The 27,860-nt window shown below is 43.0% G+C and overlaps 1 protein-coding gene across 1 annotated transcript; it reads right to left on the reverse strand.

Moving 5' to 3' along the window:
* Nucleotides 1–1,466: 1,466 nt before the first annotated feature.
* Nucleotides 1,467–27,860, reverse strand: LOC115156108 (germ cell-specific gene 1-like protein). The gene is made up of 5 exons (XM_029703418.1): nt 27,460–27,860; nt 26,235–26,282; nt 13,915–14,067; nt 3,552–3,663; nt 1,467–2,760 (listed from the first exon to the last, which is right to left on the reverse strand). Exons 1-5 carry the CDS (start codon nt 27,764–27,766, stop codon nt 2,418–2,420), a joined length of 963 nt encoding a protein of 320 aa, XP_029559278.1. The 5' UTR covers nt 27,767–27,860; the 3' UTR covers nt 1,467–2,417.

Here is a 27,860-nt window from a genome sequence, read left to right on the forward strand (position 1 = left end):
CCAGCCCTCCTCTATCCATCTCTCCTCTATCCATCCCTCCTCTATCCATCTCTCCTCTATCCATCCCTCCTCTATCCATCTCTCCTCTATCCATCTCTCCTCCATCCATCTCTCTTCTATCCATCCCTCCTCTATCCATCTTTCCTCTATCCATCCCTCCTCTATCCATCCTTCCTCTATCCATCTCTCCTCTATCCATCCCTCCTCTAGCCGTCTCTCCTCTATCCGTCCCTCCTCTATCCATCTCTCCTCTATCCATCTCTCCTCTATCCATTCCTGCTCTATCCATCTCTCCTCTATCCAGCCCTCCTCTATCCATCTTTCCTCTATCCATCCCTCCTCTATCCATCCTTCCTCTATCCATCTCTCCTCTATCCATCCCTCCTCTAGCCGTCTCTCCTCTATCCGTCCCTCCTCTATCCATCTCTCCTCTATCCATCTCTCCTCTATCCATTCCTGCTCTATCCGTCTCTCCTCTATCCATCCCTCCTCTATCCGTCTCTCCTCTATCCATCCCTCCTATTTCCATCTCTCCTCTATCCATCTCTCCTCTATCCATCCCTCCTATTTCCATCTCTCCTCTATCCATCTCTCCTCTATCCATCCCTCCTATTTCCATCTCTCCTCTATCCATCTCTCCTCTATCCATCCCTCCTATTTCCATCTCTCCTCTATCCATCTCTCCTCTGTCCATCCCTCCTCTATCCGTCTCTGCTCTATCCATCTCTCCTCTATCCATCTCTCTATCCATCTCTCCTCTATCCATCCCTCCTCTATCCGTCTCTTCTCTATCCATCTCTCCTCTATTCATCTCTCCTCTATCCATCTCTCTTCTATCCATCCCTCCTCTATCCATCTCTCCTCTATCTATCGCTCCTCTATCCATCCCTCCTCTATCCATCCCTCCTCTATCTGTCTCTCCTCTATCTATCCCTCCTCTATCCATCTCTTCTCTATCCATCTCTCCTCTATCCATCTCTCCTCTATTCATCCCTCCTCTATCCATCTCTCCTCTATCCATCTCTCCTCTATCCATCTCTCCTTTATCCATCTCTCCTCTATCCATCCCTCCTCTATCCATCCCTCCTCTATCCGTCTCTCCTCTATCCATCCCTCCTCTATCCATCCCTCCTCTATCCATCCCTCCTCTATCCATCTCTCCTCTATCCATCTCTCCTCTATCCATCCCTCCTCTATCCATCCCTCCTCTATCCATCTCTCCTCTATCCATCTCTCCTCTATCCATCTCTCCTCTATCCATCCCTCCTCTATCCATCCCTCCTCTATCCATCTCTCCTCTATCCATCTCTCCTCTATCCATCCCTCCTCTATCCATCCCTCCTCTATCCATCTCTCCTCTATCTATCCCTCCTCTATCCATCCCTCCTCTATCCATCTCTCCTCTATCCATCTCTCCTCTATCCATCTCTCCTCTATCCCTCCCTCCTCTATCCATCTCTCCTCTATCTATCCCTCCTCTATCCATCCCTCCTCTATCCATCTCTCCTCTCTGCCTTTCCATTTCCAAAGCCATGGGAAATAAGGGTGCTGAGGTTGCTGCAGCAACCCCTGAAAATAAATTAAATGATTTACTTTGTCCATTTCTATGCTTTATTACTGTATTGTCTGTCTGTCTGTCTGTCTGTCTGTCTGTCTGTCTGTCTGTCTGTCTGTCTGTCTGTCTGTCTGTCTGTCTGTCTGTCTGTCTGTCTGTCTGTCTGTCTGTCTGTCTGTCTGTCTGTCTCTCTCTCATCCTCTACACATCTCTACTTCAGCTTGGAACATCAGGGAAACCTGGAGTTGGATCTCCTCTAACATGAAGTCACTGTTGCTAATGCAATTTGGTTAGTACACTGGGTGCATGTCGGAAATCATTCCAGAAGAGAGGAAATGTCTCTGTGTTATTCTATTGAAGTATATCAAAGCTGTGTCTCAATGTGGCATCAGCTCAACAGTGTTTCCACAGAGGTATGCTGTAGGAAAAATATGTCTCTCTTAGTGTTATATCCTCAGTAGAAAGGCAAATGAGGAGTTTTCACATAAAATTCACGCTCACACACATACACACACACAGACACACAAAAGCACAGCTTCAGCAAACCAATGCATACAGATAATACTGCAACAAATAAACCCTTAAACATAGTTACTAGATACTTAATAAAGGAAAACAGTGACTGAAGCCCATATTGAAGTTTTGTCAGGACAGGAGCACCCTGAACAGTAAGAGCACATCACTGAGCCAAGCGGCAGCGGAGGGGGGGTGCAGGAGGTACCCCAAACAAAAGGTGGAATATATTGTCTCTGGTGGGATACTGTCCTGGTTTGGAAAGAACTGTGCGTGTGTGTGTGTGTGTATATGTGTTTGCATTTGTTTATGTGTATGTGTGTTCCTTGGTCAGTCCCCTAGTCCTCTCTCAGAAGTACTCCTCTCTTATCGGATCTGGCAGATCGTTCAGGTCCAGGAACACTGATGCGTTGGACAGCTTCCTGCCATTACTGGAGAGATCCAGCAGTTCCTCTGCCGTGTTGGGCACTGAGCTGATGTACATGTCCCACACTTGCTCCACATGACCCCCATGTCCGACGTGTCCCACCCCAACCCCTGGTCCAGAGTCCAGCTCAAGTAGCTTCTGCTTGATCTTCAGGTTCTTCTGGACGTTCCTGCGCTTGTGTTTGAACTCCAGAATGGTCTTGGTGTAGCGATTAATGATGGTGACCGAGGAGGCCATGCAGGCTGTGAACGAGCTCCACGCCAGGCTAGAGAAGAAGCAGGAAGGAAATGGTAGACACAAAGTGAATAAAGAAAATGTGTAACAAATTCTGAAAAAAAAAATATCTATGAGAAGTATGGTCTTCCAATCTGAGGTGACGGAATCCCCCCCCCCCCCCATACAGCGTATAGAGCATAGAATCTCTCTCTCTCTGTGTGTGTGTGTGTGTGTGTGTGTGTGTGTGTGTGTGTGTGTGTGTGTGTGTGTGTGTGTGTGTGTGTGTGTGTGTGTGTGTGTGTGTGTGTGTGTGTGTGTGTACATGTTTAACTACTGTATATTTGTGGGTACCAGAAGTCCCAACAAGAATAGTAAACAAATAAAAATTTGACCAACTGAGGACATTTTGTTAGTCCCCACGAGGTCAAATGCTGTTTCTAGGGGGTTTAGGGTTTAGGGCTAAGGTTAGAATTAGTGTTTAGGGTTAGGAGCTAGAAGCTAGGGTTATTTTTTAAGGTTAGGAGCTAGTATTAGGTTTATGGTTAGGGTTAGGAGCTAGGGTTAGGTTTAGGGTTAAGGTTAGGTTTTGAGATTAAGGTTAGGGTTAAGGTTAGGTTTTGGGGTTAATGTTAGGGTTAAGGTTTTGTGAATTTTGTATCCCCACAAGTTTAGTTGTACAAGACCGTGTGTGTGTGTGTGTGTGTGTGTGTGTGTGTGTGTGTGTGTGTGTGTGTGTGTGTGTGTGTGTGTGTGTGTGTGTGTGTGTGTGTGTGTGTGTGTGTGTGTGTGTGTGTGTGTGTGTGTGTGTGTGTGTGTGTGTGTGTGTGTGTGTGTGCTTACATGTATGACCAGCTGTAGTCCCATGACTGAGGCTTCCAGTCCTCTGGCCCCAGACTGACTGTCAGCTGAAAGGCTGTGGTGAACATCATGTGGGCCACCATGCCAAGCAGACCTGGAAAGTCAAGAGAAGTTAAACGAGTCTAGTGCTGTAGAAAAGAGCATTATAGACAAGTGGGAGAGTTCTACTTTCCACCACAGGGTGACAGTATTGAGCTATAATGTCATGATAACCACTGTAGTCCTTGAGCACCACAGTGTGTGCTGCCATTTCTTACATCCCACATTCAGTTACACTAATCTTTAATCTAATCACTCATTTAATCCTAAACTTCTTGATGATGAGTTGATTTGTTGAATCATCTGTGTTAGTGCTGGGCTGGAACAAAAGTCTGCTCCCTCCGTAGCAGCTCTCCTAGACCTGGAAACCACTGAAAAACAGCACTGAGCTAAACTGAGAAGAAGAGTTATGTCAGCGTAGGGGACTGGCAGAATGACCACTCAACTGGACTATTGGCTAACTTGCAGCTGTTTTTCTGCACTCTTTCCGTCTCTCTGCCAAAACCTCAAATCTCTCCCTCTCTGCCAAATTCTCTCATTCTCCCCCCTCTCTGACAATCATCCCAGTAATTAACATGAAGTTGAAAATACATAAACTCAGCAAAAAAAGAAACGTCCTCTCACTGTCAACTGCATATATTTTCAGCAAACTTAACATGTGTAAATATTTGTATGAACATAACAAGATTGAACAACTGAGACATAAACTAAACAAGTTCCACAGACATGTGACTAACAGAAATTGAATAATGTGTCCCTAAACAAAGGGAGGGTGGGGGGTCAAAATCAAAAGTAACAGTCAGTATCTGGTGTGGCCAACAGCTGCATTAAGTACTGCAGTGCATCTCCTCCTCATGGACTGCACCAGATTTGCCAGTTCTTGCTGTGAGATGTTACCCCACTCTTCCACCAAGGCACCTGCAAGTTCCCGGACATTCCTGGAAGGAATGGCCCTAGCCCTCACCCTCCGATCCAACAGGTCCCAGACTTGCTCAATGGGATTGAGATCCGGGCTCTTCGCTGGCCATGGCAGAACACTGACATTCCTGTCTTGCAGGAAATCACGCACAGAACGAGCAGTATGGCTGGTGGCATTGTCATGCTGGAGGGTCATGTCAGGATAAGCCTGCAGGAAGGGTACCATATGAGGGAGGATGATGTCTTCTCTGTAATGCACAGCGTTGAGATTGCCTGCAATGACAACAAGCTCAGTCCAATGATGCTGTGACACACCGCCCCTGACCATGACCATCCACCTCCAAATCGATCCCGCTCCCGAGTACAGGCCTCGGTGTAACGCTCATTCCTTCGACGATAAACGCGAATCCGACCATCACCCCTGGTGAGACAAAACTGCAACTCGTCAGTGAAGAGCACTTTTTTCCAGTCCTGTCTGGTCCAGCGATGGTGGGCTTGTGCCCATAGGTGACGTTGTTGCCAGTGATGTTTGGTGAGGACGTGCCTTACAACAGGCCTACAAGCCCTCAGTCCAGCCTCTCTCAGCCTATTGTGGACAATCTGAGCACTGATGGAGGGATTGTGCGTTCCTGGTGTAACTCGGGCAGTTGTTGTTGCCATCCTGTACCTGTCCCCCAGGTATGATGTTCGGATGTATCGATCCTGTGCAGGTGTTGTTACACGTGGTCTGCAACTGCGAGGATGATCAGCTTTCCATCCTGTCTCCCTGTAGTGCTATCTTAGGCGTCTCACAGCACGAACATTGCAATTTATTGCCCTGGCCACATCTGCAGTCCTCATGCCTCCTTGCAGCATGCCTAAGGCACGTTCACACAGATGAGCAGGGACCCTGGGCATCTTTCTTTTGGTGTTTTTCAGAGTTAGTAGAAAGGCCTCATTAGTGTCCTAATTTTTTTACCTTAATTGCCTACCGTCTGTAAGCTGTTAGTGTCTTAACGATCGTTCCACAGGTGCATGTTCATAATTTTTTTATGGATCATTGAACAATCATGGGAAACAGTGTTTAACTTGTTTGGGATGGGGGCAGTATTTTGACGTCCGGATGAAAAGAGTGCCCAAAGTAAACTGCCTGTTACTCAGGCCCAGAAGCTAGGATATGCATATAATTGGTCGATTTGGATAGAAGTTCTAAAGTTTCTAAAACTGTTAAAATAATGTCTGTGAGTATAACAGAACTGATATGGCAGGTGAAACTCCGAGGACAAACCATCCCCCAAAAAATAACCTACCACTATTTTCAATGGCTGTCACTTTTATTATAAGGCGAAGTCCTCCCAGATTGCAGCTCCTAGGGCTTCCACTAGATGTCAACAGTCTTTAGAAAGAGTTTCAGGCTGGTTTTTGGAAAAATGAGCCAGAAATTGTAGTTTTTCTAGGTGGCTCCCATTTTAGCTGTAGTGTTTCCAAGCGCGTGGAAGAGAGCGCGTTCTTTGGTATTTTTGTCCGGTAAAGACAATAACGATTCTCCGTCTTAAATTTGATCGTTTATTTACGTATTAGGGTACCTAAGGTTTGATTATAAAAGTTGTTTGACTCGTTTGGATAAGTTTATTAGTAACGTTTGGGATTCATTTTGTATGCATTTTGATGGAGGGAAACTGGGTGGATTATTGACTGAAGCGCGCCAGCTAAACTGAGTTTCTATGGCTATAAAGAAGGACATTATCGAACAAAATGACCATTTGTGATGTACAGAAGAAGATCATCAAAGGTAAGGCATTTATTATATCGCTATTTCTGACTTTCGTGTCGCACCTGCCTGAAATATGTTTTACATGGTTTTGTATGCGGGGTGCTGTCCTCAGATAATCGCATGGTGTGCTTTCGCCGTAAAGCCTTTTTGAAATCTGACACTGCGGCTGGATTAACAAGAAATTAAGCTTTGTTTTGATGTATTACACTTGTGATTTTATGAAAGTTGAATATTTATAATTCTGTAGTTGGATTTTGCGCCCTGCAATTTCACCGGATGTTGTCGAGGTGTCCCGCTAGCGGCACGCCTTTCCCCAAGATTAAACCCTTTACAATGAAGATCAGTGAAGTTACTTAGATTTTTATGAATTATCTTTGAAAGACACGGTCCTGAAAAAGGGACGCTTCTTTTTTTGCTGAGTTTATTTAAATGTCTTTTCCAGACATTGAAATCAGGTGCATTTTAGGTGCTGAATGAAAGGTGAAAATAAGTATTTTCCAGATGTCGAAAATACCTTTGGAAAAACAAACACTTGCAACGCATGCTGGGTATTATTCTATAGAGCTCCGTCTCAAAAAACAAGTACAGATTTGTTCGGAAGAGATCCAAATCTGAACTAATCATAAATGTCTAGGCCAGGGCTCTCCTTGAGAGCTACCGTCCTGTAGTTTGTTTCAGAAGTTTTAACATCACAGTAGAGTACAGTACAGTACAGCACGGTATGGTATGGTACAGGACAGTAGAGTTTTATTCAGTAGAGTAGATTAGAGTACGGTATAGTTTAATTCAGTAGAGTACACTTCAGTACAGTTTAATTCAGTAGAGTGCAGCTCAGTTTAGTTCAGTACAGTACAGTTTAGTTCAGTAGAGTACATTAGAGTAAAGTAGGGTACATGTCACGACTTCCTCTGAAGTCGGTCCCTCTCCTTGTTCGGGCGACGTTCGGCGGTTGACGTCACCGGTCTTCTAGCCACCTTTCATTTTCCATTTGTTTTGTCTTGTCTTCCCACACACCTGGTTTCAACTCCAACGGCCTTGGTCTCACCTGATTTTCTAACTGATCTCCCCCCTCACAGGGTAACACCGCGATCCTGGTCGTTGTGGATCGGTCCTCGAAGTCCTGTCATCTCCTTCCTCTGCCCGGTCTCCCTACGGCCCTACAGACTGCGGAGGCCTTGTTTACGCACGTCTTCCAGCACTACAGGGTGCCTGAGGATATAGTGTCTGATCGAGGTCCCCAATTCACGTCTAGGGTCTGGAAGGCGTTCATGGGACATCTGGGGGTCTCGATCAGCCTTACTTCAGGGTTTCACCCCGAGAGTAATGGGCAGGTGGAGAGAGTAAACCAGGATGTGGGCAGGTTTCTGCGGTCCTATTGCCAGGACCGGCCGGGGGAGTGGGCGGCATTCGTGACCTGGGCCGAGATGGCACAGAACTCGCTTCGCCACTCCTCCACTAACCTCTCTTTCAGTGCGTACTGGGGTACCAGCCGGTTCTGGCGCCTTGGCATCAGAGTCAGACTGAGGCTCCTGCTGTGGATGACTGGTTTAGGCGTGCGGAGGAGACATGGGAAGCTGTCCATGTTCACCTTCAGCGGGCCATGCTGCGCCAAAAAGAGAACGCAGACCGCCACCACAGTGAGGCCCCGGTGTTTGCACCAGGGGACCGGGTCTGGCTCTCGACCCGAAACCTGCCCCTCCGCCTGACCTGCCGGAAGCTGGGTCCGCGGTTTGTGGGGCCATTTAAAGTCCTGAGGAGAGTGAACGAAGTTTGTTATAGGTTACAGCTCCCCCCGATTACCGTATTAATCCCTCGTTCCATGTGTCTCTCCTCAGGCCGGTGGTGGCTGGCCCGCTCCAGGAGTCTGAGGTGCGGGAGGTTCCTCCGCCCCCTCTGGATATCGAGGGGGCCCCGGCGTACTCCGTTCGCTCCATACTGAATTCGAGGCGTCGAGCGAGGGGCCTTCAGTATGTCGTGGAGTGGGAGGGGTACGGTCCGGAGGAAAGGTGCTGGGTTCCGGTCAAGGACGTGTTGGACTCTTTAATGCACAAGAGCGGAGCTGATAGCAGCAAAGAATGTGTTAGCTCTCAACATCCCCCTCCTCCCATTCACTCTCAAGTTAATTCTCAGCATATTTCTACATATGTTGTTAATCAATCATGTCAGACATCCTCTTTACAAACTACTGGAGCTTCAGTCCAAATCCACACACTTAGCATGAAGAGCCTTGTATGGTGTACCTAGCTTTCCTTGACAGAGTCAGCAATGGAATTCTGCTGATGTTGGTCATACGTAACTCGTTTCAGGAAACTAGGAGTATTTCGCGCGTCATAGGAGAGCCATTTGAACGTAAACTTTTTTTGTTTATTTTATCAAAGTGCTTTTTTTTTGTAGCTAGTTACATTTTCAGATATTACGTTTCTTATTTTGTCAGAAAGTCATTTTCATTTCAAGTTAAAGTGTACTGTTAGCTAGCTAACTAACGTTACGTGTATGATCTGTGTAGTAATATTATTATTATCTCAGAGAGCCATTTGTATTGCTAGTCATTACCTACTGTTAGCTGGCTAACATTGAACCTGGTTGGTTAGCTACCTGCAGATTCATGCAGGGTAGTAATGTCATGAGTTGGGATTATGGTTCATTGTTTAGCTAGCTACTATGCAGGTAACCATTTCAATAGAATGTTCATGATGTCACTGCGACAACTGTCGATAGACGTAGATGGTAAATCCGCTCTGGCTATCTACTCTGATTTCAAAGCACTCGTCTGAGTGTGCCAGAACGCAGAGTAACTGACACATTTACGAACATTCAACACCCGTTGAATATGGCCGGTGTTAGTAAACGTTGACAAAACAGCTTAATTAAATTGTTGCCAGCAGCACAGTTGCAGTCACCAACACTCTAGATAACATGTAAATTGCCTAACCAGCTCTGCTAGGGTGAGTAAAATGAGGTGTTCTCTCATTTGTGTCTGGAAGTAGCTACAGTAGCAAGCTAGCCAACATTAGCCTGTTAGCCTGGGTGCTTGACTCCTGTTGTTAGGTTAAAACATTTGGAACAACCCTACTCCTCGGCCAGAGCGTCCTCTGAACGCTCCAAGAGCGAAATGCTCTGAATTTACGAATGGAAAATCTGACAACGCTCTCAGTTTACGACCGCCGAGAGCACACTCTGAGCACACTCTGGCACTCCACATAAAATGTACGAACACACCCGTAGTATAAACCAGCCTTTAGTCTTGAAATCTTTGGTTGTTTAGTACATGTGAATCCTTAAAGAGATGGGTGGGGCTAAGGCCTACGAGGGTGTGAACGATGCTGAATGGGTGTAGACAAAGAAGAGCTTTCTCAAAAGTGAGGTTACAAGTTTATCAGCTTTCAAAGCAGAATTACTTTCCCATTGTTCCTAAACTTTAGTGTATGACATACCATTGTCTAGCCCCGAGTCTCTACTTTTATCCAGATAAGACCGAATCGAGCCGGTTGGTCATGATACATTTCCTACATATTTAATAATATGCTTTTCAGTGGCAGTGTTTGACTGGAGTTCATTCCGCATCAAGCATTTTGGATTTTAGACATGAGATAATTCTGCTCCCCTATAGTTTCTATCTGCCTGTATGTGTATGGAGAGCCAGGTGAAGCCCCCTATGACGTTACAGTAAGACTAAGGTAAGGAATACAAAGAGAAGGTACAGCATTAACCATAGAGAAGAGACATTGTGCCTACCCCGTCAATTACATTCAGAACTTCCTTCAGGCGGCACCTCTACTTGCACAACACCTTATCTTTCCTCTCTAAAACTTAGCCAGGCTTATTTCCCAGACTGGTGTGTGACCAAAGCTGAAGCTGTTCTCTTCTTGGTAATGGTAAAGCATGAAATTAATCACCCATATGGGCTGTTTGTGCTAAAACAAAGACCTGAGATAGTGAAATTCTATTTTCTCTCTCTCTCTCTCTCTCTCTCTCTCTCTCTCTCTCTCTCTCTATACCCCCCCTCTCTCACTTCATGCCTCCATCTCTCTCTCCTCTCCCTCCATACCCCCCCTCTCTCCCTTCATACCACCATCTCTCTCCCTTCATATTCCCCTCTCTCTCCCCTCTCACCCTTTTTGTCTCTCTACATTCCCTCTCTCTCTCTGCCTCCCTCTCTCCATACACCCCACAATCAATTAGTTTAATAAGGGTTTCTCTGGTCTCTGGCCTCTAGCATTCCTGTAGAAACCATTACAACAAGATGCTGAGCTACATAAACTGTTTAAGCTTCTCTATAACCTAGATTAACACAATAAAAACAGTCACAAAGGAAAACCCTTTTACCAGTGGCGATTCCAGACCATTTCAATTTTTTTATATATATATATATATATATATATATATATATATATATATATATATATATATATATATATATATATATATATATTTAGGAACTCAGTCGGGGTATCAATTTACTGTTGAGAGTTAGAATAATAGAATAGACAAGGTGCAAATTTAGAAATTTGTTTGTGGATCAACAGTTTTTCTCAGTTTTATTTACTCACAGTCACTCAATTAAAACAAGTCAGCTAACATGTTTTAGATTGATAAATTAGTCTAGCCGAACTTGTAGTAATCCTGGTTGAATTACCGATCGGGGGGCAGACATTGATTTTGTTAGTCACTCTCACTCAGATATCATATTAAAAACTGCAAAAAGGTCTCTCCACCCTATGGCAGAATGTGTAGAATTGAAGGAAATTAGCGGTAACACGTAACTGTCACGTCCTGGCCAGTATAAGGGTTAATTAGTATTGTAGTTTGGTCAGGACGTGACAGAGGGTATTTGTTTTATGTGGTTCAGGGTGGTGTGTTTGGTTAAAGGGTGTTTGATTTAGTATTTCCGGGGTTTTGGTTTATAGTCTATGTTTATGTATTTCTATGTCTAGTCTGGTGAGTGTGTTTCTATGTTGTGTTGATTGGGGTTGGGACTCTCAGTTGAAGGCAGGTGTTGTCTATCTGCCTTTGATTGAGAGTCCCATATATTAGGGTGTGTTTGTGGTTGTTATTTGTGGGTGATTGTTCTGTGTTGAGCTTAGGCTTTGCCAGACTGTTTGTTGTCGTTCGTTCGTTCGTTCGTTCGTTCGTTCGTTTCTCGTGTTTGTTATTTTTGTATTCATTTTTTGAAGTTAATAAATCATCAAAATGAGCATACACGTACCTGCTGCGTTTTGGTCCTCTTTCACCGACGACAACCGTGACAGAATCACCCACCACTCAAGGACCAAGCAGCAGAGGAAGGAGCAGACGGCGTTCGAGTTGGACTGGCGGGAGAAGTGGACTTGGGAGGAAGTTCTGGACGGGGCCGGACCTTGGCACCAGGCTGGGGAGTATCGCCGCCCGCAGTGGGAAATTGAGGCAGCCAAGGCAGAGAGGCGGTGGTACGAGGCCAGAGACGCGCTGAGGGAGAAGCACGAGAGGCACCCCCAATAATTTTTTTTGGGGGGGCACACGGGTAGTTTGGCTAGGCGAAGGAAGAGCCTGAAGCCAGCTACCCGTGGTTATATGGAGGAGCGTATGGGGTGGAGAGCGCTATGTTTCGCTGAGAAGCGCACTATCTCACCCATACGCACGCACAGTCCGGTGCGAGTTATTCCAGCCCCTCGCAGGTGCCGTGCTAGAGCGGGCATCCAGCCTGGTAGGAGGATGCCTGCGCAGCGCATCTGGTCGCCGGTACGCCTCCAAGGACCAGGCTACCCAACTCCCGCTCTACGCACGGCTACCATCAGGCCCCTGCACAGCCCAGTCTGCCCTGTACGAGCAGGGCTACTAGTTCCATCCAGCCAAGGCGGGTTGTGCAGGAGGTAAGATCTAGACCGGCTGTGCGCCTCCATAGCCCTGGGTTTCCAGCTCCTGTCTCTCGTGCGGACCCGGAAGTGCGTCAACCCAGTCCGACTCGTCCTGTTCCCGCTCCCCGCACTAGCCTGCAAGTGCGTAAACCCAGCCTCGCCAGTCAACAGTCGTCGGAGCTTCCCGCCAGTCAACAGTCGTCGGAGCTTCCCGCCAGTCAACAGTCGTCGGAGCTGCCCGCCAGTCAACAGTCGTCGGAGCTGCCCGCCAGTCAACAGTCGTCGGAGCTGCCCGCCAGTCAACAGTCGTCGGAGCTTCCCGCCAGTCAACAGTCGTCGGAGCTTCCCGCCAGTCAACAGTCGTCGGAGCTGCCCGCCAGTCAACAGTCGTCGGAGCTGCCCGCCAGTCAACAGTCGTCGGAGCTGCCCGCCAGTCAACAGTCGCCGGAGTGGCCAGACTGCGCTGAACTGCCGGAGTGGCCAGACTGCGCTGAACTGCCGGAGTGGCCAGACTGCCCTGAACTGCCGGAGTGGCCAGACTGCGCTGAACTGCCGGAGTGGCCAGACTGCGCTGAACTGCCAGAGTGGCCAGACTGGGTTGGGACTCTCAGTTGAAGGCAGGTGTTGTCTATCTGCCTTTGATTGAGAGTCCCATATATTAGGGTGTGTTTGTGGTTGTTATTTGTGGGTGATTGTTCTGTGTTGAGCTTAGGCTTTGCCAGACTGTTTGTTGTCGTTCGTTCGTTCGTTTCTCGTGTTTGTTATTTTTGTATTCATTTTTTGAAGTTAATAAATCATCAAAATGAGCATACACGTACCTGCTGCGTTTTGGTCCTCTTTCACCGACGACAACCGTGACAGTAACCAACAGAACACCTAGACCATCCCTTAGCCAACAGAACACCTAGACCATCACTTAGCAAACAGAACACCTAGACCATCACTTAGCCAACAGAACACCTAGACCATCACTTAGCCAACAGAACACCTAGACCATCACTTAGCCAACAGAACATATAGACCATTACGTAGCCAACAAAACATATAGACCATCACGTAGCCAACAGAACATATAGACCATCACGCAGCCAACAAAACATATAGACCATCACGTAGCCAACAGTACATATAGACCATCACGTAGCCAACAGAACACCTAGACCATCACATAGCCAACAGAACACCTAGACCATCACTTAGCCAACAGAACATATAGACCATCACGTAGCCAACAGAACACCTAGACCATCACATAGCCAACAGAACACCTAGACCATCACTTAGCCAACAGAACACCTAGACCATCACGTAGCCAACAGAACACCTAGACCATCACGTAGCCAACAGAACACCTATACCATCACGTAGCCAACACAACATATAGACCATCACGTAGCCAACAGAACACTGAAGTATTGTGTCTGCAGAAGAACTCAGATGACAGGACCAGATGAATACTAATCCAGATAAAACTAGACAAGCTGTCTGAAAAAGACAATGCCTCATAGTATAAATGGAAGAGTAGATTTCAAGTCCAGCCCAGTCTGCAGACCCACAGTCAGCAGTGAGCAGTGTTCCATGGGTATAAGTAAGTGCCTGTTTTAGGGCCCCTCACTGAGTAAAGCTGCCTAAAGCTGCCAGTGTGAAGATCGTGTTGATCTGCAGGGTTTCTGTAGTCCAAATCAGCAACAAACAAACAAACTAAACACTTTTCTACCTGAGAGGAAAAATGAGGAGAGGAGAAAAGTGACTGACTCAATAGCAAGAGGCACGCAAAAGAGCGCATGTAAAGTGTTGTTACCTGACAGGACAGTGAACATGGCAGCGAAGGCGTTGAGTTTGAGTCCGTTGATGACGTTTCCTAAGTGACATGCCTCTATGGACATGAGGATGCCTCCGGTGGCCAGGAGGAGAATATAAAGACACTCTGCCACGATACACAGCCACAGCACTCCTACAGAAGGAGAGAGGGAGGGAGAGAGAGAGAGAAAGAGAGAGAGAAAAAGAGCGAGAGAGAGAGAGAGAGAAGCAAGGGGATGGAAAAGAGGGACAAATGGGAGGGAGAGGAGAGAGAGGAGAGGGAGGGAGGTGAGCAAAAGAGAGCAATGAGGGAGGGAGGGGGGGAGGGGGAGGGAGGGAGATGGGAATAGAAAGACACATAAATTAAGGGGGAGGTTAGGTAAGGGAGTTGGACCAGTGACCCATTCACCATATCATTAACCTCCACTGTAACGGTGAAGATTCATCTGTCTCTAAGAGACAGACAGACACACCACTTGACCTACACTTGCTGCCTGGGTTATGGATGATGGGATGAATGGTCCTTGATATGATCGCGGCTTGTAACACGACATTAAGTTGCCCCCTATTACTGTGCAACTACACAGTAATAGCTGTAGTAACAACATAGTAACAACGTCGTAACTTCGTAACAATATAATAACAAAGTAGTAACAACAATATAACAACGTAGTAACAATGTAGTAACAACGTAGTAACAACATAGTAACAACACAGTAACAACATAGTAACAACACAGTAACAACACAATAACGTCGTAACAATATAATAGCAACGTAGTAACAACATAGTAACAACGTAGTAACAACACAGTAACAACGTAGTAACAACACAGTAACAACGTAGTAACAACGTAGTAACAACACAGTAACAACACAGTAACAATGTTGTAACAACAAGGTAAGAACAAGGTAACAACAAGGTAACAACGCAATAACAATGTAGTAACAACACGGTAACAACAAGGTAACAATGTAGTAACAACATAGTAACAACACAGTAAAAATGCAATAACAACACAGTAACAACACAGTAACAATGTAGTAACAACATAGTAACAAATCAGTAACACAGTAACAACACAGTAACAACGTAGTAACAACACAGTACCAACGTAGTAACACAGTAACAATGTAGTAACAACATAGTAACAATGTAGTAGCACCATAGTAACAACAAGGTAATAACGTAGTAACAACACAGTAACAATGTAGTAACAATGTAGTAACAACGTAGTAACACCATAGTAACAACAAGGTAACAACGTGGTAACAACGTCGTAACAATGTAGTAACAACACGGTAACAACAAGGTAACAATGTAGTAACAACATAGTAACAACACAGTAAAATTGCAATAACAACACAGTAACAACAAAGTAACAACGTAGTAACAACATAGTAACAAATCAGTAACACAGTAACAACGTAGTAACAACACAGTACCAATGTAGTAACAACACAGTAACAATGTAGTAACAACATAGTAACAACGTAGTAGCACCATAGTAACAACAAGGTAACAACGTAGTAGCAACATAGTAACAAATCAGTAACACAGTAACAACACAGTAACAACGTAGTTACAACACAGTAACAACGTAGTAACAACACAGTAACAATGTAGTAACAACGTAGTAACAACGTAGTAGCACCATAGTAACACAAGGTAACAACGCAGTAACAACATAGTAACAATGTAGTAACAACATAGTAACAACGTAGTAACAACACAGTAACAACACAGTAACAATGTAGTAACAATGTAGTAACAACGTAGTAGCACCATAGTAACAACAAGGTAACAACGTAGTAACAACATAGTAACAACGTAGTAACAACACAGTAACAACACAGTAACAACGTAATAACAACACAGTACCAACATAGTAACAACACAGTAACAATGTAGTAACAACATAGTAACAACACAGTAACAATGTAGTAACAATGTAGTAACAACGTAGTAGCACCATAGTAACAACACGTTAACACCGTAGTAATAACATAGTAACAAATCAGTAACCCAGTAACAACACAGTAACAACGTGGTAACAACACAGTAACAACGTAGTAACATCGTAGTAACAACACAGTAACAATATAGTAACAATGAAGTAACAACGTAGTAGCACTATAGTAACAACAAGGTAACAACGTAGTAACAACACAGTAACAACATATTAACAATGTAGTAACAACTCAGTAAAAAAATATTAACAACACAGTAACAACGCAATAACAACACAGTAACAACACAGTAACAACATAGTAACAACAAGGTAACAACGTAGTAATGACGTAATAATAACATAGTAACAACACAGTAACAACACAGTAACAACACAGTAACAACGTAGTAACAACACAGTAACAACACAGTAACAACATAGTAACAACACAGTAACAACATAGTAACAACACAGTAACGTAGTAACAACGTAGTAACAACATAGTAACAATGCAGTAACAACACAGTAACAACGTAGTAACAACGTAGTAACAACACAGTAACAACACAGTAAAAACACAGTAACAATGTAGTAACAACAAGGTAACAACATAGTAACAACACAGTAACAATGTAGTAACAACAAGGTAACAACAAGGTAGCAACGCAATAGCAACACAGTAACAGCGTCGTAACAACGTAGTAACAACAAGGTAACAACAAGGTAACAATGTAGTAACAACACAGTAACAACATAGTAACAACACAGTAACAACGCAATAACAACACAGTAACAACGCAGTAACAACAAAGTAACAAAAAGGTAACAACGTAGTAACAACGTAGTAACAAAAAGGTAACAACGTCGTAACAATGTAGTAACAACGTAGTAGCACCATAGTAACAACAAGGTAACAATGTAGTAACAACATAGTAACAACTCAGTAACAACATATTAACAACACAGTAACAACGCAATAACAACACAGTAACAATGTAGTAACAATGTAGTAACAACAATGTAACAACACGGTAAAAACATAGTAACAACATAGTAACAACATAGTAACAATGTAGTAACAACGTAGTAACAATGTAGTAACAAGGCAGTAACAACATAGTAACAACGTAGTAACAACACAGTACCAACATAGTAACAACGTAGTAACAACACAGTAACAACGCAGTAACATCGTAATAACACAGTAACAACGCAGTAACAACGCAGTAACAACACAGTAACAACACAGTAACGACACAGTAACAACTTAGTAACAACATAGTAACAATGTGGTAACGACGTGGTAACGACGTGGTAACAACGTAGTAACAACATGGTAACAACATGGTAACAACATAGTAACAACACAGTAACAACATAGTAAAACCATAGTAGCAAAGTAGTATTACTATGCTATTACATGGTAATAGGGTTTAGCGGAATCAGTCATAAAGACGTCTAGAACAGGGACTGTGTAATTACACATCCAACTGCTGAAACCTATTCCAACAGAGATGTGTTTCCATTAAACTGACTATTTGCAGAAAGCTGTGTGTGATGACGTAGCATATATAAAATAACTTTTGCTGTTAAATTCCCATGTACCCGAATGAAAAATACAAGTTTAATTGGTTTCCATCGCATTTTCAACACAACTGATGGTTTTGTCACAAAAACTGTTGTGTTATATAGCAAATGTGCCCACTCTGGTCTTGGCATATGCGTTGTAGCCAACAGCTCGCAGATACAGTGCAGGTAGGCTACCTTTACTGAACAAAAATATAAACGCAACATGTAAAGATCCCAGAAATTTTCCATCCGCAAAAAATTATTATTTTTCTCAAATTTTGTGCACAAATTTGTTTACATCCTTGTTAGTGAGCATTTCTCCCTTTGCCAAGGTAATCCATCCACCTGACAGGTGTGGCATATCAAGAAGCTGATTAAACAACATGATCATTACACAGGTGCACCTTGTGCTGGGGACAATAAAAGGCCACTCTAAAATGTAGTTTTGTCACACAACACAATGCATGCAATTGGCATGCTGACTGCAGGAATGTCCACCAGAGCTGTTGCCAGAGAATTTAATGCTAATTTCTCTACCATAAGCCACCGCCAACGTCGTTTTAGAGAATTTGGCAGTATGTACAACCGGCCTCACAACCGCAGACCACGTGTAACCACGCGAGCTCAACACCTCCACATCCGGCTTCGTCACCTGTGGGATTTTCTGAGATCAGTCACCCAGACAGCTAATGAAACTGAGGAGTATTTCTGTCTGTAATAAAGCCCTTTTGTGGGGAAAAAATAATTTTGATTGGCTGGGCCTGTCTCCCCAGTGGGTAGGCCTATACCCAACCATGGCTGTACCCCTGCCCAGTCATGTGAAATCCATAGATTAGGGTCTAATAAATATATTTCAATTGAATCATTTCCTTATATGAACTGTAACTCAGTAAAATTGTTGAAATAATTGCATGTTTCTGTTGTTATATGTGAATGAATGCACGGGGGAATACTAGCTAGCTTAGTGACCCTGTGTTTGTACATTTTACTCACTAAAGTAGTTATTGTTATGAGTCTGAAACAGGGAAATGAATTTGAATGCTTTGAATATTAATCTTTGTTAAACCTATTAAAGAAAAGTCAAACAGAACATTTTCTCCTGTCTCCTTATTGCTCCTAGTAAGTCTATTGACTGCAAAGGTTGTTACATTGTAATTACATAGCAATTAACAAGTTTTCATTTTACATTAAATTACACTGTAAATACATGTATATAATTTGTAACAACATTGTAATAACATGCGGTTAAAGATTGTTATATTGTAAGTACAATGTAACTAAAAGGGTTATACTGTACCTAATATTCTCCTGTCTCCGCATTTCTCGTGGTTAACCATGTTTCTCCAAAAATGTTGTTACATTGTAACTACATAGTAATTAAAACATTATTTCACATTACATTGAGTTGTTTACTCCGGAGTGTGTACATTATAAATAAAAGTGTATCCATTTTAACAACATTGTCATTACATAACATTTGATTAAATATACCCTTTGGGCCAGGTTAGAACATGGAAATGACCAAACAGAAAACAATCTGCCTTGTTACAATTATTGTTGCCAGCTCCTAGGCTGTTAGGGCACGATGGTATCAACCCTGGGTACATGTAAGAAGGTCACAATTTGGCTGGCGTTATTAACATGGTCATTAACAGGTGACTTTCAAACGTGTAATTACAAAACAGTAGTGACATGGCGGAAACAAGAAAATGTGGAATAACCTTCAGCAAGTGGGATGTGTGGTTACACAGTCCTTGTTGCAATTGTGTAATAAGTGATGTTGTTACTAGGGTTTTTACTACAGTTATTACTGTGTAGTTACATAGTAACATGGGGCAACTTAATGTAACGTTTTACCCCGTGGCATGACAATAATACCTACATGTTACTACTAAACAATTACAGTGCAATTACATAGATTATAACACGGTTAGTTACTGTGCTATAAGACCTGTAGAAAAAGTGCTGCCAAAAATAGTTAGAATTTAAAAGTTAAAAGTAGGCCTAGATGAATAATTGAATCTATTCATATCTCTTAGCGATAGAACAATCCTTTTTACTTGTTCTGACCAAACTCTTAAATGGGATTTCAATGATTAATCAAAGGTGATCATTTTTATTACACGGCAGGATTAAGGTGCATATTAAAAAGATGAAGGTAGTGTGTGATTTATTCAAATGAATCTCACATACGTGCCTCTTTTGCAGTTTTGTACTATTTTTGTCTACCTGAGAGTATTCCTTTAGCTATTACTATAACTTAAGATTCCTAGCCAACATATCCCCGTCACAAAAGCACAGAGAAAGGACTTATTGGATGAAATCAGAACTGAGATCAATTACATTAAAACCAACAAAACTCAGTTAGAAATGTGTCATAATAATGCCCCTTTTGGATACTGAGACAGTGACATTGGACTCGAATTAGGCACAGAGAGGATGTGTGAGTGTGTGTGTGTGTGTGTGTGTGTGTGTGTGTCTGCGTGTTGAACAGTATTTTGTATTGAAGTGAATTAGGCACGGAAAGAATGTGCCGACACAGAGGAGGTAAAACGAATAAAGGAGGGATGATGGGGGGATGTCTGACTGATGAAGGGCGGAGTGCGGCACACTATCTATCCATCCTCTCATCCTCTTCGTCAGGATGAAGGAGGGATGTCTGACTGATGAAGGGCGGAGTGCGGCACACTATCTAACCATCCTCTCATCCTCTTCGTCAGGATGAAGGAGGGATGTCTGACTGATGAAGGGCGGAGTGCGGCACACTATCTAACCATCCTCTCATCCTCTTCGTCAGGATGAAGGAGGGATGTCTGACTGATGAAGGGCGGAGTGCGGCACACTATCTAACCATCCTCTCATCCTCTTCGTCAGGATGAAGGAGGGATGTCTGACTGATGAAGGGCGGAGTGCGGCCCACTATCTAACCATCCTCTCATCCTCTTCGTCAGGATGAAGGAGGGATGTCTGACTGATGAAGGGCAGAGTGCAACACACTGTCTATCCATCCTCTCATCCTCTTCGTCAGGATGAAGGAGGGATGTCTGACTGATGAAGGGCGGAGTGCGACACACTGTCTATCCATCCTTTCATCCTCTTCGTCAGGATGAAGGAGGGATGTCTGACTGATGAAGGGCAGAGTGCGACACACTATCTAACCATCCTCTCATCCTCTTCGTCAGGATGAAGGAGGGATGTCTGACAGACATGCACGGTGCTTCTAGAGGCAGTTTGGAACTCGGTGGTGAGTGTTGCAACCGAGGACAGACGATTTTTATGCGCTACGTGCTTCAGCAATTGGTGGTCCTGTTCTGTGAGCTTGTGTGGCCTACCACTTTGTGACTGAGCCGTTGTTGCTCCTAGATGTTTCCACTTCACAACAACAGCACTTACAGTTGAAAGGGGCAGCTCTAGCAGGGCAGAAATTTGACGAACTGACTTGTTGGAAAGGTGGCATCCTATGACAGTGCCACGTTGAACGTCACTGAGCTCTTCAGTAAGGCCGTTCTACTGTCAATGTTTGTCTATGGAGAATGCATGGCTGTGTGCTTGATTTTATACACCCGGTGTGGCTGACATAGCCAAATCCACTAATTTGAAGGCGTGTCCACATACTTTTGGCCATGTAGTGTATCTCAGTCACAGCAAGTAAAATGTTTCTGTAACCGTTACTAGGAACATTGCTGTAGTTCACAATAGATAGGTCTTCAACATACCCTGTATTTATACATGGCTTAATATTCAACGTAAACAGTTTAGGAATTATTATCACTCTAATCTGTCCCCTATATGTATTACATTTTTATAGGGGCATTATCACATATCACTTGAATTGGTACAGCATTCTCACTAACGGGTGCAACAAATATAGCCACTTACATGGCAAGCCTCCAAAGATGCTAATGAGCCAACGATTCTTTCCCCCGCCCCAAACATTTTACCGCAATGCACTATAATTTACAGAATGCTGCAGTAAATATTCAGCAAAACAGCAATATAATACTTTGATAAATAGTATTTTAATAAAACTGCAGCAATTGCTAACAGTTAAGTAATTCTATATTACAGTATACCAATTAATAATTTGTATTTTATATCACTACCAGATATAGTAGAGTGCTTAAAGGGTAAATAGTCAACCATTAAACAATTGAAAGGTCCTGAACAGTAATTCTAAAAAGTATTTTTTCTCTCATGGCTAACTACCAGGAAGTTTGAAAAGACAGGCTGAGTGGGTGGGGAGCTAATATTCATGAGCTCACCTTGACTGACAGCTCTTTGAAAACGCCTATGTTAAGCAACTTGGATACAGTGAGCAATATTGCAGTAAAATCATCTCAAGCTAATTTGGTGATAAACAAAGCAACTCAAACAACATTGACATTGCATCAATGAGATTATATACATATATATACATATATACAGTGTATTCGGGAAGGATTCAGACCCCTTGACTTTTTCTACATTTTGTTACGTTACAGCCTTAAAATGGATTAAATAACAAAAAAATCCTCAGCAATCTACACACAATACCCCATAATGACAAAGCAAAAACAGGTTTTTACAAATGTTTGCAAATGTATTACAAATTTGAAACAGAAATACCTTATTTACATAACTAATCAGACCCTTTGCTATGAGACTCGAAATTGAGCTCAGGTGCATCCTGTTTCCATTGATCATCCTTGAGATGTTTCTACAACTTGATTGGAGTCCACCTGTGGTAAATTCAATTGATTGGATATGATTTGGAAAGGCACACACCTGCCTATAAGGTCCCACAGTTGACAGTGCATGTCAGAGCAAAAACCAAGCCATGAGGTTGAAGGAATTGTCCGTAGAGCGCCGAGACAGGATTGTGCCCAGGCACGGATCTGGGGAAGGGTACCAAAACATTCCTACAGCATTGAAGGTCCCGAAGAACACAGTGGCCTCCATAATTCCTAAACGGAAGAAGTTTGGAACCCCCAAGACTCTTCCTCGAGCTGACCGCCCGGCCAAACTGAGCAATCAGGGGAGAAGGGCCTTGGTCAGGGAGGTAACTAAGAACCCGATGGTCACTCTGACAGAGCTCTAGAGTTTCTCTATGGAGATGGGAGAACCTTCCAGAAGGACAACCATCTCTGCAGCATTCAACCAATCAGGCCTTATGGTGGAGTGGCCAGATGGAAGCCACTCCTCAGTAAAAGGCACATGACAGACCACTTGGCAGTGGTGTTACTTAAGTAAACATACTTTAAAGTACTACTTTACTTAAGTTGTTTTTTGGGGTACCTGCACTCAACTCTACTTTACTATTTATATTTTTGACAACTTTTACTTTTACTTCACTACATTCCTAAAGAAAATTTACTTTTTACTCCATACATTGTCCCTGACACCCAAAATGACTTGTTACATTTTGACAGGAAAATGGTCCAGTTCGCACACTTATCAAGAGAACATCCCTGGTCATCCCTACTGCCTCTGATCTGGAGGACTCACTAAACAGAGAACATCCCTGGTCATCCCTACTGCCTCTGATCTGGAGGACTCACTAAACAGAGAACATCCCTGGTCATCCCTACTGCCTCTGATCTGGAGGACTCACTAAACAGAGAACATCCCTGGTCATCCCTACTGCCTCTGATCTGGAGGACTCACAAAACAGAGAACATCCCTGGTCATCCCTACTGCCTCTGATCTGGCGGACTCACTAAACAGAGAACATCCCTGGTCATCCCTACTGCCTCTGATCTGGAGGACTCACTAAACAGAGAACATCCCTGGTCATCCCTACTGCCTCTGATCTGGAGGACTCACTAAACAGAGAACATCCCTGGTCATCCCTACTGCCTCTGATCTGGAGGACTCACTAAACAGAGAACATCCCTGGTCATCCCTACTGCCTCTGATCTGGCGGACTCACTAAACAGAGAACATCCCTGGTCATCCCTACTGCCTCTGATCTGGAGGACTCACTAAACAGAGAACATCCCTGGTCATCCCTACTGCCTCTGATCTGGAGGACTCACTAAACAGAGAACATCCCTGGTCATCCCTACTGCCTCTGATCTGGAGGACTCACTAAACAGAGAACATCCCTGGTCATCCCTACTGCCTCTGATGTGGCAGACTCATTAATCACAAATGCTTTGTTTGTAAATTATGTCTGAGTGTTGGAGTGTGCCCCTGGCTATCCGTCAATAAAAAAGAAAAGAATATTGTGCCGTACGGCTTGCTTAATTTAAGGAATTTGAAATTATTTATTCTTTTACTTTTGATATTTCAGTACACTTGAGCAATTACATTTAATTTCACTACTTAAGTATTTAAAACCAAATACTTTTAGACTTTTACTCAAGTAGAATTTTACTGGGTGACTTTCACTTTTACTTGAGTCATTTTCTATTAAGGTATCTTTACTTTTACTCAAGTATGACAATTGAGTACTCTTTCCAGCACTGCCGCTTAGAGTTTGCCAAAAAGCACCTAATTAATGAGAAACAAGATTCTTTGGTCTGATGAAACTCAGATTGGACTCTTGAATGCCAAGTGACTGGAGGAAACCTGGCACCATCCTTACGATGAAGCATTGTGGTGGCAGAATCATGCTGTGGGGATGTTTTTCTGCGGCACAGACGGAGACTAGTCAGGATCGAGGCAAAAATGAACGGAGAAAAGTACAGAGAGATCGTTGATGAAAATCTGCTCCAGAGAGCTCAGGACCTTAGACTGGGGCGAAGGTTCACCTTCCAACAGGACAACAATCCTAAGCACACAGCCAAGACAAAGCAGGCGTGGCTTCGGGACAAGTCTTTGAATGTCCTTGATTGGCCTAGCCAGAGCCCGGACTTAAACCTGATTTAAACCTGATCGAACATCTCTGGACAGACCTGAAAATAGCTGTGCAGCAATGCTCCCCATCCAACCTGACAGAGCTTGATAGGATCTGCAGAGAAGAATGGTAGAAACTCCCCAAATACAGGTTGCCAAGCTTGTAGCGTCATACCCAAGAAGACTCGAGGCTGTAATCACTGCCAAAGGTGCTTCAACAAAGTACTGAGTAAAGGGTCTGAATACTTATGTAAATGTAATATTTAATTTTACATTTTTTATAAATTAGCAAACATTTCTAGAAATCTGTTTTTGCTTTGTCATTATGGGGTATTGTGTGTAGATTGAAGAGGGAAAAAAACAATTTAATCAATTTTAGAATAAGCCTGTAATGTAACAAAATGTGGAAAAAGTCAAGGGGTTGGAATACTTTCCAAAAGCACTGTGTGTGTATGTATATATAGATATCTCCCATTTGGCATGTATTTTGTGATGTGCTTTACAGCACCACTGACAGATGTACTTACTTGACAACTGTGTCAGTGATTTGAATGATCTAGTTGTCTAAACCACGCCCCTCTGCAAACACGCCTTCTCTGATGTTGGTTACAAGGCAGTACTTATTTCAATTAGGTAAGAGAATATATTATGTTACCATTGGTGTATTAAAATGACAGTCACCTTGTCCCATTAATAATTAATCCAAGTGTTTGTCATGGGGGAGGGGACCAGTAACTTTATGATCAAACTTTATTAATGTAGAAGCAACAGTCATTTTTCATAATTTAATCAAGTTTACTTCAAATATCATGCAATTTCATGAAAAATATGATTTTGGCTGTTGATGACATGTAAGAAACTCTTCTAAACTGACAGTGACTACAAGGCAAAACAGATCAAAAGCACATGGCTAAACGCTCAGCCATTATTTAAGGTTTGAGACTTGCTGCCACTATGATCTAATTCTGATATGCAGTTTATTGTTAATTAAGGCACTACTACCACATATCACTTAAATTGGTATAGCACTCTCACTAACAGAGCAACAAGTATAGCCTCTTACAAGGAACACATCAAAATGTGTTAATGAGCCACAACAAAACCATGCAGCAACAAAAGTTTTTTTTCCACTCCAAATGTACAGTATGGTACTGTGCCCTGTGGGTGGAACTGAATTACCGTAAATTACTGGCAGCACAGTAGACAGTAAATTACTCTAGATTTACAGAAGAAGGTTTTTAGACTGCAAAAATACAGTATGATAATGTATTATGTGGGGTGTTACTGAATTACAGTAAATTACTGTAGATTTACAAGATAAATTCAAAAATAAATACGAAATTGTAGTTTATTCAGTGGGGTACAGCATTTTCACTAATGGTTGCAACAAATATAGCCGCTTACATGGCTCGCCTCAAAATATGTTAATGAGACAGAGATTATTTCGCCGCCCACAACATTTTCCTACAATGCACCATAATTCGCAGTATGCTGCTGTAAAAACAGCAAAACAGATCATACAGTAATTTACTATAAAATTGTATTATAAAAGTACAGCAATTGTTGTAATTTTACAGCAGTTTAGAGGAATGGTAATTGAGCCCCCAAAATGCATTGGCCTTTACAGCCCTGTACTGTAATATAGAGTTACTGTAAAAGTGCTGCTGTGAATGTACAACAATTTGTTACAGTGCAGTAGCTCCCCAGGAAAACGCAGCATTTCTAATCCTCTTAAATTCTGCTACTGTAGGTTTGCACTTTTTAATTGACACTTCCAAATACATCTAAGGATAATTCAATCTCAGTTGAGCCCAGCATGAGACCATACTCCAGGATTATTAAGTGACTGGGTTCAATTTGCACCCTTCCAGCTGCACTTGCAATTCTTAATATGAGAGATGAATGGAATCTTTAAATAATAAAACAACACCCATAGCCATTCACAGATTAAAAAGTGTAATAACATGTTATTATGCAAAACCTACCTCTTTCGTGTGAGGGCGCAACATAAATGAAACTTCTGCAGTTTTCACCTGAAATAGAATATGCCACACAATCAAACACAATACAATCAAAAACTCAATCATCAGATTTCTAAGGCGCATGTCTGGGTAAAGGGGTGGCTAACCCAGGGCAGTCTTTAGCTCCATCCCTGTTGAAACACCTGATTCTACTAGTCAGCTTCTCATCAAGTCAAATCGAATGTTATTTGTCACATGCGGCGAATACAACAGGTGTACCGTGAAATGCTTACCTACAAGCCCTTAACCAACAATGCAGTTCAAGAAATTGTTAAGAAAATATTTAATAAATGAACTAAAGTAAAAAATAAAAAGTAACACAATAAAATGGCATAACAATAACGAGGCTATATACAGGGAGTACCGTTACCGAGTCAATGTGCGGGGTACAGGTTGGTCAAGGTAGTTTGTACTTGTAGGTTGGAATAACAAACAGCAAGTAGCAGCAGTGTAAAAACAAAGGGATGGTCAATGTCATTAGTCTGGGTGGCTATTTGATTAATTGTTCAGCAGTCTTATAGCTTGGGGGTAGAAGCTGTTAATGTGCCTTTTGAACCTAGACTCGGCGCTCTGGTACTGCTTGCCATGCGGTAGCAGAGAGAACAGTCTATTTACAGGACATTGACCTAGAATGTTGATATGGATGGTCAGTCCTTGCATCCATAGCTCTGTCTATGATTTTGAGAGCGGTTACATTTCTCCAGCCCCATCCCTCGGTTGTTTAACAAAATAGTGGCGGGGTTTCAGATGTGTTATTGCTTGAACTGTAGATTTTCCCTTTAAAGTAAACAGCTAAATGAATATGCTTTTTATAGTTTCTCGTATGTTTAAAAAAAAAACGTTTTTGTTAATTTTTTTTGTATGTAAAATGCGCCTATATGGTTGTGAAAATCTCAGAGAAAAAACAACCACAGTCACATTTTTATGAATTTTGCGTAAGTGCGTAATTAAGTACAGACGATCGTTTTAATGATTGTGTGAATGTGCTGGCAGCTCACAGAAAATCATTGGACATTTCACTCAAAAGACAAGAACAATTTCATAGGTCTAGACAAAAAATTAGCATAGTCTATAATTCTGAGAACCCAATTCTAACTTTCCATTAAAATGACAGGCTAGTTCCATGCGTACAGCTGCGTCACATCGCAGTGCGCGAAAAAGTTTTGTTCCCGGAGTTTATCTCTCTTACCTGTCATATTGACGTTCTCCTCGCACGAAAACCAGATCCCGGTGTGGAACTTCCTCATGAGGTACTTGTCCTCGCCGGTCTCCCAGATGTACTGGACCAGTCTGCTGTCATTAATGTTCGAGCTGTTGAACCTGATACAGAACGACTGTCTCGTGGTGGTGACCGGTCCCGTACAGAAAGGTTTCGCCACTTTCCGTGTCCCCTCGCACCAGTAGCTTGTAGTCAACGCGACCACGGCTAGAATCAGCGCGAGGAAGTTCAACGTAATAGCCAGAGATACTCGCCGCCGCCGGTCTATCCCCCCCATAACAGCAACGGGGAAAGGGAGACGCGCTAAACCCAAGGTTTAACACAGTATATGGTGATTTTTCCTTAGATCCTCCTACTGTAGGATAATCGGC

Source organism: Salmo trutta, chromosome 2 (assembly GCF_901001165.1).
Source record: "Salmo trutta chromosome 2, fSalTru1.1, whole genome shotgun sequence".
NCBI classification, from domain to species: domain Eukaryota; kingdom Metazoa; phylum Chordata; class Actinopteri; order Salmoniformes; family Salmonidae; genus Salmo; species Salmo trutta.

What these genes read in the sequence shown, in the direction of transcription:
- LOC115156108 (XM_029703418.1), bottom strand. Translation starts at nt 27,766, where the DNA reads ATGGGGGGGATAGACCGGCGGCGGCGAGTATCTCTGGCTATTACGTTG. An exon ending in GGAGAACGTCAATATGACAG is followed by an intron (nt 26,283 to 27,459) that starts GTAAGAGAGATA and finishes ATTCTATTTCAG; the next exon opens with GTGAAAACTGCAGAAGTTTC. An exon ending in GACTACAGCTGGTCATACAT is followed by an intron (nt 2,761 to 3,551) that starts GTAAGCACACAC and finishes CTTCTTCTCTAG; the next exon opens with CCTGGCGTGGAGCTCGTTCA.